General features: G+C 38.7%; 1 protein-coding gene across 1 annotated transcript in view; it reads right to left on the reverse strand.

Annotated features, from left to right (window-relative positions):
- itfg1 (integrin alpha FG-GAP repeat containing 1) overlaps nucleotides 1-18,706 on the reverse strand; it is a 158,943-nt gene that overhangs the window by 75,663 nt on the left and 64,574 nt on the right. Inside the window, exon 10 of the mRNA XM_055207749.2 lies at nucleotides 11,679-11,851. Coding sequence (XP_055063724.2) covers nucleotides 11,679-11,851 — 173 coding nt within the window. The remainder of the gene's footprint in view (nucleotides 1-11,678; nucleotides 11,852-18,706) is intronic.

Below are 18,706 nucleotides of genomic sequence, written 5' to 3' on the forward strand. Positions count from 1 at the left end.
ATATGATTGGTAACATGTTTGTGATGTCTTGGTTTCCATCAATTTTAAACCGCAGGAATACCGTAAAACTTTAAATAATAGCCGAGTCCCAAATAGACGCCTGTCTCTTTTAGACGCCTGGTGTGACGACAGGTTTGGGTAAATAAACGCCTGTCTCAAATAAAGGCCTGGTCTGTTTTTTAGTTTCGGGTTGTATTTAATTTTCTAAAACCCGTCAGATAGTCTGTTTAAGACAGTTCTATGGTGCAGATTGAACACGCTAAAGTTTTTTTTGCGTAGATGTCACGTGACAGACGTAGTCGTTCCTTTACTCATCACTATGACAACACAACAAGCTTCGTCGCCAGAATTGAGGTGATGATGACAGAAGCGAAGTGGCAATCGGGAGAGTCAGACTTTTCCCGGTGGGCCGGTAGTGTTTTGAGGCCGCTGATAATAGACGGGCTTTCAGTCTTTTGTCATGCGTGCACTCCCGCCACACATTGTATTTCTCACGCGGAAACACTATTTATCATATTTAATATGCTGCCGCGCCTAAAATGTATCTGGCCGCACTGCTCTCTCTCTCTATCAAGCCCGTCTTCCCTAGAGTTCTAGTCGAGCGAGCCAATACAAAAAAAGAAAGAGGCTACACAATAGCCAATCAGAAAATAGCACTGTTGTATCTGGGTAAGATTTCACGCAACAACCAATAAACAAACATATCATTGTTTGCTTTATTTATACTGCCAATAATTTAAGACTGTTGTTATTACACAAACTAATTTGTTAAACACATTCAAATTAAAAATTAAACATAATATGTGGTAACCTCCTGCTGTCATGCTGGAACAATTAAATTAAAAGCCTGTCTCTTATAGACGCCTGTCTATTTAGACGCCTGGTGTGATGATAGGTTTGGGAAAATAAAAGGCCGGGCTATTATTTGAAGTTTTACGGTAAAACGTTTTTTAATTTTATGAAAAAAATGCTCAGCAATGGATGAATTTGCCTATGGTTTGTCTTAAAACATATGAAAAACACCACTTAGATATATAAACAACAATAAAAAACTGATTTTTCCCACAGTGAGACTTTAAGTGTGATTCACGAGTCCAAAAGTGTCTAAATATCTTGTGGGGCCTCTGCATCATTATTATGAACACAAATGTTAAGGTATAAGATTACTTATCACCTTTAAGGAACAAAAGGTTGGAATAAACCACATGGGACTCCAAGACTGATGAAAAAACAATAAATACATCCTTAACAATATAACAGCAGAATGTTGGCTCATTCACAGACTGTTCCAACAGACTGAAGATTCAGAAAATGATGCTGTCGTTGGTATCTTTAATGAGAGAGTTCAGCTTTGAGCCAATGGGAGTCATAGATGTGATCCAAGCACAGATTGGTGTGAGATAAGGAAGTGGCCATCTGTGATGAAAGAAGGTTTTAACACCCAGCTCCTGGCTGTTGAGAATCAAATCACTGTGCTAGCCATCAGAGCCATTCGAGGTGACAGTAATGACAATAGGCCGATTTTGATCAAACCCTGGTGCATTTCAGGGTATCTACACACATGTTGCCTGGTTACTTATGATGAGACTGGCTGTAGGATGATTAGAGGAGCCTATCGCTGCAATAAAGCCTTACGACACTGACCCAACAAGTGAACGGGTTAAGCCTCATCTGACTTCTTAAGATTAGGCTGACTTAATGTTTTGTATTAAGTTTGAAGGCTATACAGATCTAGATTCTACATGCATAGGGATAAACTCTTTAGCTATATGAGATTCTATATGTCAGTACACAAACCTTCTGCCCTTCAGCAAGATTTTTGTTTTTTAAATGCATCTCTCAGTCACATTAAAGCCATCAACAAGGTATCTTATCTCAATCAAAGAGCTGTTAATCCATCTATGCCCTTCATGCTGTTCTCTCTGGCCTGCTTGTCCTTACTCAGGTCAGGTGAGATCGAAAACAGACGACAAGCTTCTGTGTCGTCACAGCTATCTGCACTCACTTTCATTTGTTGATGACAATTAACTTTGAGAATCTCTGTCTCAGATCTATCCAATTTACAGGCCTTGTATTCTACATACATCGTCATCATAAACGTCTTAAGTATGCTATTTCTAGCTGTTTATAGAGGATGTGTAATGAAAAACAGGATTTTAGAGCATGATGTAATCTAATGTTCACAAAATAACATTATCTTCCCAGTCCACCCAGAAAGCTGTATGCAAGTGGGTCACAAGCATGAACACATGCACATATGACAAAGGATTATGAGAATGCAATGCACTTGAATTGCATTTCGAGAACACACATGTAATCGAGCATATTTAGTTTTTTTTTTAGAGCATTTGCGTTCATGTACTTGCACAGATGTTTCAGACCTAAACACAGAATGTTAAAAACAGACAACAAACCAAGCATTTTTGTGCAAACCTTGATGAATATTATAAGTGAAGTTAAGGGAAAGAAATAAAATGTGACAAAAAACAGAAAGTTGCTTGTCTTATATCTATTTTAAGACCACACAAGAAATTCTCCTACTGAAACTTCAAATTCTTTTAGAATTCTTTTAAAGGAAGGAGTGCGGCAAGGCTTTGAAAAGCAGCTACTGTGATGGTATCAGAAAGGTCTTATTTGGATAAAAGGCAAAATAATCAAGGTTGAATTTCAGGCCTTGCTTGTAAAAAGCCAGAATTTTACAGCTATAAATGAGATGAAGTCACTGCTGTAATGAGGTGGGTAATGTTCCAGATTTATGTGAAACATGTAGAAAATTAAAAAAGCACACTATTAAAAGAAGGTTTAAGGGTGGGTATTTTTAGGGAAGTAAATTTGTAAGGATAAAATTGTACTTATTAGGGCTGTACATTTAGTGTTATTAATTACAAAAACCTCATGCAATTAATCATGCCCCCTGACCTGTAAGTAAATTCTGTATTAAGGGATTACCCACAATTAGAGCAATTTACAGTCAGTGGACTCACAAAACCAAGCAGGTCTTGCCAAACCACAATTACCAAAAGCAGGCAGCATAGATTAATAATGATAAGGAGCCACTCACATACACATACACTTTCTTAACTGTTAAGCGTCGCCGTCCCGAATACGGGACACCTAAGTTTGCATTAATATTGTTGATGTAAATTTTAATCTATCACTACAAACTTTATATCGTTGGAAAGGTCTAAGCCTCCAGAATAGACATTTCAACAGTGTTTTATAAAATAAATTATGTAGGGAGAGTAATTGATTCATTTATGAAGAGAGTGTGCCTCAAAACATTTATTTTCTGCTAAATGTCACTGTCCCACCAGCAGGACGCCTACATTTACTTCAATGTTTGGATATGAATTCTTATCTACTCATGACAAACTGTATATTGTTTGAAAGCTCCAAGAGTATAGACTTAACTCAATAGGGTGGGATGACGCTTAAAGGGTTAAAACAAAGATAGGATGCAAGAACAGTTTGTATGACTAGAAGTCATTGCCAAACACCCATTGCCAAAATGGATTACTGTTCACTTAAAAAAATCCAAAATCTGTTTTGCAGCGTAAACCATTATTTAGGTGTTAAATAACGACTGTCGGGATTAACTAAGGCTGCAAAATGTATGGGAAGAGATAATTTAAATGATTCACGCAATGCGATTAACTAATGTTTGCATGTGTGATATTACTGGTATTTGAGCCATTATTTAAAAGCATGTCTTAAATCATTTTGCGCTGGAAATGGCTGCAGATGTTGCTAAAAGAAGAGGCATCACATCAGAGAGTGTGTGATACAATGCAGATAATTTTTTTTAACATGTAACAGTTTATTTGGAATGCCAGGGGAACTTATTACTGAAAAATATTGTTTGCCAAGCCATGTTATTTTTTGCTGAAGTAAATAAAAGGAGAAGTCATACAATACAAGCCGTCTTTCAGTTATTTTCAGTGTACCATGGCTTCGTTAGCTGGGATTTAACACCCCAAAATTTTCCACTGTGATGTCCGTGGTGCTGAACTCAAGTGCAGATCACCCGCAACTCCAATTTGCAACCCTGAACTAGTTTGCGCTGCTCTTAGTAAATTGCGTAGGTCATTATGGAAATCAGCTGTTGCGCCTGTGTTATTAATTTTGTGCTTTTTTAGTAAATAACCCGTTAATTTTCCACTCGCTCTCAGGCTAATTTGCCCCGTTTGGTAAATCTGGCCCTTAGTGTTAGTGTGCAGTGTTGCTGTTTGATCATAAACAACATCTGTGAAGCTACAACACCCAATGTTCTATGCAAATTAAATATTTTCTTTAAAGGTGGAGTGCACAATGTTTGAAAAACACTTTGGAAAAGGGAGTCGGGCCGACTACCAAAACACACTTGTAGCCAATCAGCAGTAAGGGGCGTGTCTACTAACCAACATCTTTGCCGGGGTTGCAAATGTGTGGGGCGGGTCTATCAAAAGAAGGTCCAGATTCTATTGGGGTAGGGGCGTGTATATTTAGGTGATTTCAAATGTCAACATTGGGTTTCAAACATTGTGCACTCCGCCTTCAACAGAAATCGCTTTATAAAAACTACAATGAACGGCTGGTTGGGCAACAGCAAGGTTCATCCCAGGTTAGTGACATCACAAACCCCAAAATTTACACAAACAGTGCCCCTGTGAACACATGCAACAAAGGGGGTGGGGCGATGTCGGGCTGGTTTTTATGTTGTAGCAAGGATCAAAACAAAGAGAAACATTGTTTGGCTCCACTTGCTAGTTAGCTAAATGCTAATTCATACTTCTGACATACACCTGCAAACTTCTTTTTAATCTTAGCCGCGAACTTCAAACGTGTGCTTTTGTGTTTAGTGTAAATTATTCTTTGATTAAGGGCGCGCTCGTATTATACCTAACCTAACCAAACCGTGCCCGAGCGTGACTGTCTCCCCTTCCTACTCCCCCAGAAGCATGCGCTCACACTTACTTTGACCGATCCGAGACCAGGCACGCTTTCGTCATTAGGATGCAATTGTTTGGAAGAAAACAGAAAGTAAGGCGCTCTCTTAACACTTGAACCCGTTGTAATGTTAAGTCGGGTTTTTCATTTTGAGTCAACTGGTGCACGATGACACACAGCCCTCTCACATGCCATCATATTGCTTAGTTGATTTGTCGCGTGTGCAGCTCAGACATTCACGTAACCCTGCTGCGTGCATCAGAAGGTTTTTATAAAGGCAAATGAAGGTAATTGGTCGCATAATTGACATCTCTTCTTTGGAACCGCGCTCTGGCGTGATTTGCGTTCACACTGCACTAGGGGTGTCACGATTCTCCAAATCCTCGATTCGATTACATTTTCGATTCTAAGGACACGATTCGATCCGATTCTCGATTTTTACATATTTTTTATATGGCATATAATTTAGACAAAAATTATATGCCATTATTTATTATTATTATTATTATTATTATAATACTTTAACATTAACATGCACATTGCACAACTCGCATGGGGGTTTGTGGGCTTCACTTAACGCGAGAGCTTGTAGAGAGAGGATTGCTTCTTGCACACACAGATCGGGCGGATGATGTGACAAAAATTTTTTTTTTATTAAATTCGGTCGACTGCTTGTTATTAGCTGTGTCCTTCTAAGCATGCGACCTCTCTGCCTTTCATAGTGGCAGCCACAGAAGTTCAAGAAGAGAACTGAAATGAGACGGTCTAGCCTTCTGAGGACCCAAAATTTGCGTCACCTGCTGCACACGCCCCCAGTAGCGCCCACCGCGCCTGTCAGCAGAAAACAGCGGAGACATTTCTGACTTATTTAAATAAATATGTAATCAGAAAAATATTAATTTATTTTAGAACATATGACACATTGATGTAGATTAATCTATTCAACAGCATATCAAATAATCAACCTAGAAATATACGCAACATAAACAGAATAATATTAACACAAAACATAACTTATAATACTAAAACAGTGACAAGAAAAAGTTTTCTAATAAATACACACTTTTATTTAATAAAGCTTTTAATTGTTTGGGATATCCTCGGCTGTTAAGGATCCATTCGTTGAGGATGCATTTTGACACAGCTCTTATCAACGCCAGCGAAGGAGGAACGTGGCAAACTCAAAAAATGAGAATTAAAAACAAAGGAAATAGAATGTCAGAAAAGGGTTGCCTGGAATAAGTTTTACAAAGTGGTAAATCAGGAGTGCAGGCTATGTAATTTGTGCGTTTAATTTAGGCTATTTATTTATTTGTTTTTGTCCCATGTGCGCCGATCGGAGACGGAGTTCACTGCTGATATTCCAATAGAGGTTTCTAGTCTCGCGGCTGTCATCAGCAGCGTCTTGCATCGCCCAGTCAGCGGATGGCGGGCGGGTGCGGTTTTGAAAACTGGTCAGAAACGTGGCGGATGGATGGTGGACGGATGATGAGTTTTGTTATGCGGTTGCGGATGAAATAATAGTCCATCCGCGCATCTCTAACATGGACTTAATGCACATGGACTTAATGCGTGTGTCTTGGACTCATAGCATCTGAAATAAATCCAGCACCATAAGCAGCTGCGCTTCTCTCTGTCTCACGTGTGCATGCGCTCTCGCATCTGTCTGAAGTCTGAACATAAACTAAAGTAGTAATCCTTATGTATTTGTTCAGTTTTATGCGTTTCATGCAAGCTGAGGCAAACTATCCTTTTGTTTAAAATATAACCCGCTGCATCTTTGCGCCTCCCTCACTATCGCGCACGTGCAGAGAGCTGCGCTCTGTCCAAAGTCAGATCACGTAATCCTGTTTATGATATGCATTTCAAGGAGTTGTAGCAATAACTTACATCCCTCGTGTTTAAAATATGATCGCTTTCTGCTGGACAGATGTTTTTAAAGGCATCTCTGAGAGTTTTTTTCCTCTCTTGCCAAGCCGACCAGACGTGAAATGGGGGCGTGGCAGCATCGACGATCCCATTTTTTATTTCGAAGTTCGGAGCTGTGACTTAATTTCGATCGATTTCGATTTAAAATCGAAATCGTGACACCCTTACACTGCACATTGCGCACCTGAGCTAAGTGAACTGCGCCGGAGCCCATCTCTGCAAGCTGGCCGGGGCGCAATCAACCAAACCGCGATCACAGTAGTCAAATGAACCAGGTTTTGGAGGTCGAACGTGCCGGAGCGCAGTTTGGTTGGGACAATGTGGGCTTGCCATAGAGCTGGTATGTAGTGTTTACTTACTATGCTCCTATAGCTACATACATGTTAAATATGGTTCTGTGTTTTGCTTGGTCACAATACAGTGCACCCCATAAACACAACAAAACCTTGGTAACAAAAGATGGTTTACCAACCCTTAAAATACATAATCCTCCAACAGCCACTGTCCCTTATAATTAAACTCGTGTTGAGCAAAGACAACAACAAAATATAGCTGCAAGCAGCGATACCGGGGTCAAGCCAAACATGGGATAAAATGATTCATACGTGCTGACTGTCATGATTTAAGATCTAAGTTTGCATTAGTTTTATGAAAAAAATTGCAATTTTTTTGTATCTTGAGACCACTAGGTGGCGCTTTGCTGAAACAATAGATGGTGCCTCAGGTCATGACTGTGATGACACATACCAAATTTGGAGTACATACAATAAAGCGATACGGAGATATAGCCTTAAATGACTTGACCACTAGGGGGCACTGACCAAACAATAAATTGTGACTCAGGTCTTGATTGTGATGACACCCACCAAATTTGGTGTAAATACGATAAAGAGATGCAGAAATATAGCTTCAAATCTCTTGACCACTAGGGGGCGCCGAAAAGTTTACAAGTCCTCCCAGAACATGTTGCTGATGAACCATACCAAGTGTCATAACAATACGCAATTGCGTTTCTGAAATACTTGAACTTAAAGAAAAAATTCAAAATGGCCGACACACAAAATGGCCGACCAAAAACCATTTGGTATCGTTTGACTCGGCATGCCTCACGAACTCTAACAAGACCAGTCTCATAATTTTACATTCAAGTTTGCAGTAGTTATAAGCAAAAATAGACATTTTTTACATCTCGTGACCAGTAGGCAGTGTGACGAAATGGTGCATGCACCCTCAGGTCATCACTGTTATGACATATACCAAGTCTCATATTAATACACAAAAGTTTTGCGAAGATACAGGCTCAAAGACATTTTGGCGTGCTCGCCCCCGCATTCTTTGATGCATTATACGACAACGGATAGGTCTACCGAAAAGCTTTTGATAACTTTTTGTCTAGAGTGTCTCTAGATGATGCATACCAAAATTCAAGCCAATCACACGAGCGCTCTAGGAGGAGTTCGAAAAAGTAGGTGTTCAATATAATTCAAAATGGCTGACAGGAAGTAGGTTTGACTCAGACATATTTGGTACAGTCGGACTCAGCATGAGCCAAGGAATCAATAGAGTGAAGTCTTATGTCATAGTGGCAATTTAATCAAATGATATAAAGATTTTAAACAATTTATTTACATATCCTGACCACTAGGTGGCGCTGTCCTAAAGATTTATAGGTCCGCTCAGAACATGTCACTGATGAACCATGCCAAATTTCATAGCGATACGCCATTCTGTTTGTGAAATACTGAACTTAATGGGAAAATTCAAAATGGCCGACACCCAAAATGGCCGACCGAAAACCGTTTGGTATCGTTTGACTCGGCATGCCTCAAGGAATCTAACAAGACCACCTTCATGATTTTAAACTCAAGTTTGAAGTAGCTATAAGCAAAAATAGGCATTTTTTGAATCTCGTGACCACTAGGTGGCGCTGTGACTAAACGTTGCAGGCACCCTCAAGTCATGACTGTAATGACATATACCAAGTTTCGTGTCGATACACCAAAGTGTTGCGAAGATACGGCCTCACGTCCGTTTTGGCGTGCTCGCCGCCGTATATGTTGTCACTGTATACGAGAACGCATTGGTCTATCAAAAAGCTTTTGATAACTTTTTGTCTGGGGTGTCTCTAGATGCTACATACCAAAGGACATGCAAATCGGACAAACGGTCTAGGAGGAGTTCGAAAAAGTAGGTTTTACGGAAAATTCAAAATGGCGGAAAGATGTGCATGACACAAATGACATCAATGTGTGCAATTGAATCATCATGAGCAAAGGATTCAGAGGAAACAAGAATTTAGTTTCTAGGACTCACGGGTCAGAAGTTATGAACATGAACATAAGTGGATTTTTGGACTGTTGGTGGCGCTAGAGGGTTTGAGTCAGACACACCAATGTTGCTATAGTAACTTCTGAGACTGTCCTCTACATGTGTGCCAAATTTCATAACTTTCCTACGTACGGTTCTATGGGCTGCCATTGACTTTTGGGTGGAAGAACGAGGAAGATAAATAATAATAATAAGAAAACTAACAATAACAATAGGGTTCTACGCCCCTTCGGGGCTTGACCCCTAAAAAACACGCTAATTTGTTTAAAGACTATCCCAATGTTTTCACACTATCACACCTCTGTGACTCAAGATGAGGTCATGACTCTGTTTAACCAGTTCCGTTGACAATGCCATCTAATTTACTTTAATATCCGTCACCTCACTGTAACAGGTCAACAATGATTGTAGCTGAGACCAGAAGTGAAATAAGCGACTAGTCAGGAGGTAGGGCATACTGAAAATAGTGGGCAATTTAGCAAACAATAAATGCACAATAATATACTGTACTTCAAAACAAAAAATATAAAAAGAAAGAACAGAAGTCTTGCTTCCTGGTCAAAAGAGACAGTCGTTCTATTTGTTGTTGACAAGGCTCATTTGTTGGACTTTCGAATGTGTAGGCACATTACTGTAGCTAGACCAACCAGAAAAGTACATTTTCTGAGTTTTAAAAGTGAATTTATAATACCTATGGCTAGTTTGGCATTGGATTTTTATCGCTAATTAGACATTATTAAAACAAATCTTGATTTTTTTGTGTCTTTTCAGTGAATTACACAGAAGCTGTCCGTCTCTGCATATCTACTGCCCACACATACAAGCACAGTTTACTCTCTCCTGATCAAAGAATAGAACTTGGAAAAATACATTTTTGTATTCATGCTTATTTAACAAAGCTGTCTCTGTCTGTGATTTGTGTTTCTGACACTGTCATCATGTTGCTTAGAAAAAGGCAGTGAGCTGTTGGAAAAAAACATTTGACCGTTGTGAGTGAGATCTGTTGTTATAAATCACAGGGTCTGGGTTACTGCATGCATAAAAAACGTTGTGATGTTAAACTGAGGCATAATTTTTGTTCTCCATGTTAAACCCTTGATTTGTATACTTTCTCGTGTAGCCTTCTGCACTGTGAAACATGTTAACATACCTTTGCTTCTATTCAAAATACCATTTTTTAACATGTGACTACATAAATAAACATGCTTAAAGGATTAGTCCATTTTCTTAAAAGAAAAATCCAGATAATTTACTCACCACCATGTCATCCAAAATGTTGATGTCTTTCTTTGTTCAGTCGAGAAGAAATTATGTTTTTTGAGGAAAACATTGCAGGATTTTTCTAATTTTAATGGACTTTAATAGAGCCCAACATTTAACACTTAACTCAACACTTAACAGTTTTTTTCAACGGAGTTTCAAAGGACTATAAACGATCCCAAACGAGGCATAAGGGTCTTATCTAGCAAAACAATTGTCATTTTTGATAATAAAAATAACAAATATACACTTTTAAAGCACAACTTCTCGTCATGTGGATCCGGTCGTGATGCGCCAGCTGACCCCATGCAATACGTCATGACGTCAAGAGGTCACATAGGACGAACGCGAAACTCCGCCCCAGTGTTTACAAGCGTCTTGAAAGGGGACCGTTCCTACATTGTTGTATGTCAACTGATACTAATGAATGTCTTTGTGGCAGCTTATTGTTTAAAATGGTCCACAAATGTGCGTTTTATATATGTAACACGTGACCTCCCTACGTCACTACGCATTTACGTTAGGTCGCGCTGGACCGGACCTAGACGAAAAGTTGTGGTTTAAGGGTACATATTTTTTATTTTTCTTGTCAAAAATGACAATCGTTTCGCTAGATGGGACCCTTGTGCCTCGTTTGGGATCGTTTGTGGTCCTTTGAGGCTCCGTTGAAAAAAACAGTTGCGTGTTGAGTTGAGTATTGAATGTTGGGCTCTATTAAAGTACATTAAAATGAGAAAAATCCTGCAATGTTTTCCTCAAAAAACATAATTTCTTCTGGACTGAACAAAGAAAGACATCGACATTTTGGATGACATGGTGGGTAGATTGTCTGGATTTTTCTTTTGGGAAAATGGAATAATCCTTTAACAACAAAACTTTAGAAGAGTAGACATTTTTGTTTCTCCAATGACCACTAGTCACGGTTCCATTACCTTTAAAATAGCAAATTGAAAATGCCACCAATTTTGCAGCAATTTCTCAAAAAAGACATTAAAAAAAATCGCAAAAAAATGTAACGCTCGTCGCTCGGGTGAGGTGGTTTTTTAGGCAATTCGAAAAAGGAATATACTGCATCACTAAACTGCAATGGAAACGGCCTTTTCACATAAAAATTACTTTTTAGTCGCATAACATTGGTTGTCATTTCACAATAGTTTTTTTATCAACATTTAAAAAAATATCGCTAAAGTTTTGCGCAAATATTTAATGGAGACCAGGCTACTGAACTGACTTACCTGGCACTCGTGTTACGGAGGATGACCAGAGCATCAGGAAAGCCATCTAAGTTGTAGTCTCCCAAGTGTAAGGTGATGGGACTGTACAGTTCTTCCACATTGGGACTGAGTGGAGGGGGCACAAAGCCCCACACAGAATCCTTCCTCTGGAAGTCTGTCAGCACCGGAAACCACTGAGAAAAAACATAGTTTTAGATGAGATCTCCGCTAGGAAAAAATATGCATCACTGAGCTAAACAATGATGAATTAAGTAATGCTGGGTACACACCAAAAGATAATCGGGCTGATTTTCTGCCGATTTCCCCTCTTCCGACAACCCTAGCTATGTCCCGGTTATCTTGATGGTTCTACAGATTATCTTATCAGATTTTCCCTTGGTGTGAGGTGTGGTAAAAATGTCCGAACCTGATCGGAGGAACGGCTGAGCCGCCCCGATCGTGAATCGTAAATATTAAACATGTTTAATATGTATGATCAGAAATCCTGATGTGTGTGGGGAACCCCGAGGACAAACGCGCGCACGCTCTTGAGATTATCACGTGAAACGAAACAATATCCAATCTGAAAGCGAGATTATGTAAGACAGAAGCAGTCATGGCGCAGTACAAAGTGAAGTTGATGCAAAGTATACTTGTACAGACCATGTTCCTGCTGTCTCCATGACTTCACTCAAACCCTTTTCTTTTTTTCCCTTGAATTGTCTGTGAAAATCATTCCAAACCCTATCATTGAAACTTCTTCCTGCATATCGTCCGCCATGGCTTAGTTTCGCCAGATTTTGCGAGATATCCTGTGTTCACAGTCGAGACTCTGGCTGAAAATCTGTTTGTGTGTAGTGTGCTGTATTTGACACATCATGGCACACCACACAATATAGGTGCAAAACCGTTAAATCTAGAATTTTTTATCCTCGTGTTTGTGGTATCACATTTTGAAAATCTTATAAGATGTAAAAAATCTTTTGGTGTGTACCCAGCATAAGGAATAATTGACGACAGGTCGTTGAATTATTCGAAAATAATGCACACCCAAGGTGATAATGCCGTTTTTATCATTCAGCTTATACCATGGTTACCACAGACATTGTGGTTATTTTAAGACATGTGATAGGTCAGTTGTACATTTATCAGGGTTTCTGCAGGTTTCATTAAGTCTAATTTAAGACTTTTTAAGACCTTTTTAAGACCATAATGAATGAAATTTAAGACCTAAATCACGGCAATGAAGTCCAATTTTATAGTCCAGTGTGCATGCATCCATGTGTTTTTTTTTAACCTTTTATCTTTCATGACAAAAACAAGATGTATTTTCTAGAGGTGTGACAAGACACTTGCTCCACAAGATGAAACAAGATTGGGTTCACGAGAATAAGATCAGACAAAATTTTTACACTTTGCTGATATTACAAGTTTTTCACCTTAAACGTCATTACGAGGTTTTAAGAAATCCCCAATAATAAAATATATGAAGAAAAATAGCATTATAATTAATTAAAATCCCATTATTTTAAAATGTTTTAACCAATTTAAGGGTTTCACTAACAGTAATTTTGGTAAATGATGATGATCAAGTAATCTGATACTTTTTGGTAATAAAATTAGAGCTAAATGGGCAAAAGCATTTACAATGACAATAATGATGAAACAATAATAATTGGTTCAAATAATCAAGAATAAACACATGGTTTTATGTAACAACAATGATAAAATATTAGGTGTGGTTACCCAGATAGAGTTTAGATTAATCCAGAACTAGGACGTTAAGTAGCTTTTTAAAAATATAACTTACAAAATACATTACTGGTGTGCATCGTGAGACAAAACAATGGCAGTGAAATATTTTATGGCAAAAATAGAAATAATTAAATTGATGAGACCATGAGTAAGGGAAGTAGAATGTAGTAGACCTATTGTCAGATCCACACTCCGGAGCAGAGGGGGCGCTGATGCACCTATAAGCTAGATACCAACCGCCGTTAAAAGAGAAAAAGAAGACAGGCTTCGTTGGCAGACAGTAGCCGTTTCTCAATGTCAAGGAAGGATCCTCGGAAGCTAGAATTTCGAGGATGCTACGTCATCGACGTCCGTCGAAGGACTGTTCCAATGTCGAGGATCCTTGAAATTTCAGCCAAGGACTGAGTCCTTCGTTCGAGAAACATCCCATATACAGGAAAGGATGCAAATTTGTATCCTTCGCGCTCTTCACGCGCTGAAATCACCCACAATCCTATGCGCGCAGCACCGAAAGCACACCTTTCAATCACGCAATGACGTAATGACGTGCACTTGCTAGCCTGTTCCATTTAACGTGTTCTCCGAATTCTTAAAAGGAGCCTCGCCTAGCCTCTAAAGGATGTGACTTGTAAGGACTAGTCCTGCCAAGGAAGTATCCTTAACATTGAGAAACGGCTAGTGGAGCTAAGTGTGCTCTTTAGGGCTACTACTGGTGGCACAACAGAACAGAACTGAAAGATGCCGGGTGTTTTCAACAGGTTTCTGCACCGGCATTGTTTCATTAAATGTGTACTTCCCCATAGCTAAAACTCACACTTTTCTCCATTTGCGTATACCCGGTCCACGCACTTTAGCAAACTCCCCACAAACTTGTGCTTTAGTAGATTCCACCTATTCAGTTTTCCCTGACACATGACGAACATGGATAAAACAATCTGTTTGACAGTGTTGGTTGGACAAAATTTTAAGACCTTTGATATGCAGATTTAAGACATTTTAATGCTTATTAAGGCCTTATTTTCATACTACGGAATTTAAGACATTTTAAGACTTTTTAAGGATCCGCGGACACCCTGATTTATAGAAAACAAATGCATACCTGTGAAACATTTCTCAACCAATAAGAATAAAGCATTTAACAGCCCTGTCGAATAAAGTAAAATATTCATAATCTCACACTAATTTCAATGACCACTCCACTTTCTAAATTCAATATACACCTACACACTGAGAGAAAAACATTTAATGTAGCTGGAAACTGAAGGCACCCACAAAGCAGCTATTCATCTAACAAAGCATGAAAATCTATTTAGTGTGCAAACAATAGTGGGAGCTCTGTGAAGATCAGCCCATCAAAAAAGTCACAAATTGAAGAAGCACCAGGCAGAAAACAACATTATGTGAAGCATCATCTCGTTTTGGGTTCGGTCATTTGTGTGAAGGCACAAATTCAGATGCCACAGGCTCAACTCATTTATGAATATAAAACAGAGAGCCAGGTGCATCTCTGCATGTTTGTATCCATGAGGATAGATGCACAGGGGGATAAGATGTAGGAGAGGTAGGAGAGAATAGTAAAACGAGAATGCATGTGAGAGAAAGAAAATTTTACCCAGACTTTAGTACAGAACCAGATTTAATAATGCTGAACATGACAATGGCAACGAGAAAACCTGAACTGTGCATGTATTCATTAAAATAGTTTAAAACTACAGGTAATACCTGATAAGGCAAGAACTAACAAAAAATCTGCCGAAATAAAACTCTGCCTCATTATAAGCAAAAGTGAGAGAGTGCAGTTCATATGCAGTTCAAACTCTTCAAGACAAAATAACAAAACAACAAAAGACATACCACTAACAATATTTAAAAAACCAAAGACAACTACTCTTTAATACAGACAAAACAATAACATACCTTCAGACAGTCAGCCACAACAATGTTTAGTTTTTATGAGAAAAATCAAGAGGTTTATCCAACCCTAAAGACAAGTTTGATACATGTATAATGTGATTTATAGTGTAATTTACAGTCTAGCGAGACAACTCCCACACAGTAATTTATGAATTACACAGTATTATGATTAATGGTAATCTTTATTTGTTTATTCTACATCACTTGCAAGTCCAGCTGAGAAGTATTGAATTCTGCCTGATATTCTAATAATGACTAAATGACAGTATGGCTCAGTGGTAGAGCATTGTGTTAGCAGTGCAAAAGATCATGGGTTTGAACCTATGGTTAAAAAATACTGATAAAATGTATACCTTGTAATGCACTGTAATTCACTTGTTTAGATGAAAGCATCTGCCAAATGCAAAAATGTAAATGAATGACAACCTTAAGACATCTCTAGTTTACTGATTTGGCACTCTGTCTCTTTAAAAAATATATAAGAGTATCTCGAGCTCCCACAGTGCTTACTCCAATAGGAGTGCTGAGCCAGACCTCAACCCCTACCGCAGGTACTAAGTAAGCAGTTTTGACTGATGGGGTGTTTAAAACAGGTTACGAGATGTTATGACAGCTTACGGGCTTTGCAAAACCTTTTAAAAGTGGGACCATTATGACAACGTAGCTTAGTAGCATTCAAATAAAACAAATGATCCTTATGACAGAGCCTGTGCCTGTGTGAGTGAATGTGTTGCCACATTTAATTTATAACATAATAAAATGGACTGTTGTTAGTTCCAGATAAGCATGGATTCTGTGCCGTTCTGAGCAAATCCTTTTCTCCAATTTCTCTATTAAGAACTAAAGCTCCACATATAACAACAAAACCATCACTCAATAAGGCACTCACATATAAGGGCCTTAAATTTCAGCCCAATCCCTCTAAACTGAAGACTCTTTTCATTTAACACAGTAATGATTATGCAAACAGTCATTGCCTTGTGGCCATCTACAATCAGTTTCCATCACTATAGGTCTGCATGTGTAAATTGATTTGTATCAGTGCTGACTGCCGGTTAATGCTAAGTCTTACTGATTTATTTGGGTGGGTAGATGGAAATCACAAGGCTGTGGGCTGACATTGTGGCAAGCACACACACGCGCACGCACGCGCACGCACGCACGCACGCACGCACACACACACACACACACAAACACACAAACACATTCTTGTCTGGGTCTCCTCAAGTCCTTCTGGCTGTTAGCACTAGTCATACTGATGGAGGTTCACATATGCTCATCACCGCTCTACAGTTTTTATTTTAAGTTTATAGACCCTTTTACTGTTTGTACACAATGATGATGTGACAGTGTATGTGCGCAGTTTGGCAACGGAAGTATGACAAGAATCAGCAGTGAAGCAACACAGACGGAGAAAGTTATTTTAAAAAGTTGACTTTATCAACTTTTTCAACACAGCTACCAGATCCGTGTACTATAGTAGAGTGGATAGAAGACATTAGTAGATGGACAAAAATAAAGTTTCCAGATACATATATACGTATATTAGTTAAGCAATATCGCTCGAGTAGGAGTGTGATATAGAGCTATATCACACGACTCCAAGAGCGATATTGCTTTTATACAACAGTTCGACGGCACACGTTTGAAAAACAAAAACTAGAAAACAACAACGAAGTAATTTTAAAAGCCTCTTTGTTTGAGAACTACTTCTTCCGCCACGGATCTTTGTGTTGTCTTTTGTGTTGTTATTGTTTACTTTAAACTACATACAAATTCATCCAGCTAGCCTATTATGCTGAAAAGAGTTGAGTGACACATAGAGGGAGAGAAAGTACATAAAAAACATGGAAGACAGAATCAAGATGACGGCAGAGAATTGTTGATGAGAATTATGGCAAGAAATGTCCTAATTTCCGATGAAAGACAGTGCCAAACTTGGCTTGAAGACAGTAAGCCTGAATATGAGTGGGCTTGATCTAAATTGAAAACATGCTTTCAAGGTTTAAAAATAACCTGAACCAGCTGCCGTGGAGAATAGGTGTTGGCTGCATTAGCTGATGGCCAATGAAGACTATTGGCTGCAGACCAGCCTGGCAGGGTCGCCCTGCACAATTTCATAGAGAGCCTAATACACATCATTACGCTACATGTGTCAGCCCCTACCAGGCAACAGAATCCCTTGATTCCTGATTTTAATGGTGATGGAAGAATGAAGGATGCAGGTAGGGCCACGGAGAGAGCGGATGACGCAACACAGAATGCAGAGTGATGGTTAGACAGAATAAGTAGAATTCACACAGGAATAAACCAAATAAACAACTGGAAGAGGCCGGCAAAATAAACAATTCATCAGCCTTCAGAGAAACTGTAACATGTTTTCAAGACAACAATTCAAGGACAGTTAATTGATTCTACTTTACAGGGTTAGTTAACCTAAAAAGTCTTCCTTTACTTGCCCTATTTAAGCCATATTACTTTTAGTTTTACAGAGTCACACAAAAGGAAACCTTTTAAAGTTGACACAGCTCTTTATTCATACAATAAAAGTGAATGGGGACCCAGGAGGTCAGCCCCTAAGGTTCTGCCTAACATCTTTTGTGTTTTATTCAAGAAAAGGCGACTTGATAGAATGGGTTTGACGAAACTGAAGTGTGAATTAATGATGATAGAATTTACATTTTCTGTAACCTATTCCTTTCAGACACCATATATCTGATATTCACTTTCACATTTGCTTTATTGGACTCTCTGATACCACTTGTCGACCGAGGCTACCATGGTAAAACATGTTCAAACAGTAGAAAAGGTATATGACAGGTCAGGCAGTGTTTAACCTTTTCACTTGATTCATTAAACTTTTGTATGCAACCAATTCTGTCACACAAGTGAATGGGTGTGGATAATGATACGGCTAAACAATCGTAATTTAAATATTATGACACATCATAGCTACCGCTCACATCGTTACTGACATCTAGTTTTTTGTCATATGCTCGCTTGATAATTGAGGGCCAGTGTCCCTGCCCTGACACTGACTCAAATCATTGTAGTTTATAGACGGTTTTAGCAGTAACAACAAAAAAAGCAGCTTTCGTGGTCATCACGTAACTTCCGGTAAACTCTGCTAAGAATAAATAACAACAAAGTACTTTAAACGTAGTTTATTTATATAACAAGCAAAATAAACAACACGTAGAATATCTAGGAAATTAAAACATTTGTTATTTTCGACAAGGTATTCGTTCAAGAGTTCAGTTTAGCAACTAATCATACAATTAAAAAAACTGAAACCGTAAAAATTTAAAATTTGGACCAGACACGTATCGCATCACTGCATGTGCGTCTGATAAAACCGTCTATATGCCAGACCAGTATGT

Source organism: Misgurnus anguillicaudatus, chromosome 21, assembly GCF_027580225.2.
Source record: "Misgurnus anguillicaudatus chromosome 21, ASM2758022v2, whole genome shotgun sequence".
NCBI classification, from domain to species: domain Eukaryota; kingdom Metazoa; phylum Chordata; class Actinopteri; order Cypriniformes; family Cobitidae; genus Misgurnus; species Misgurnus anguillicaudatus.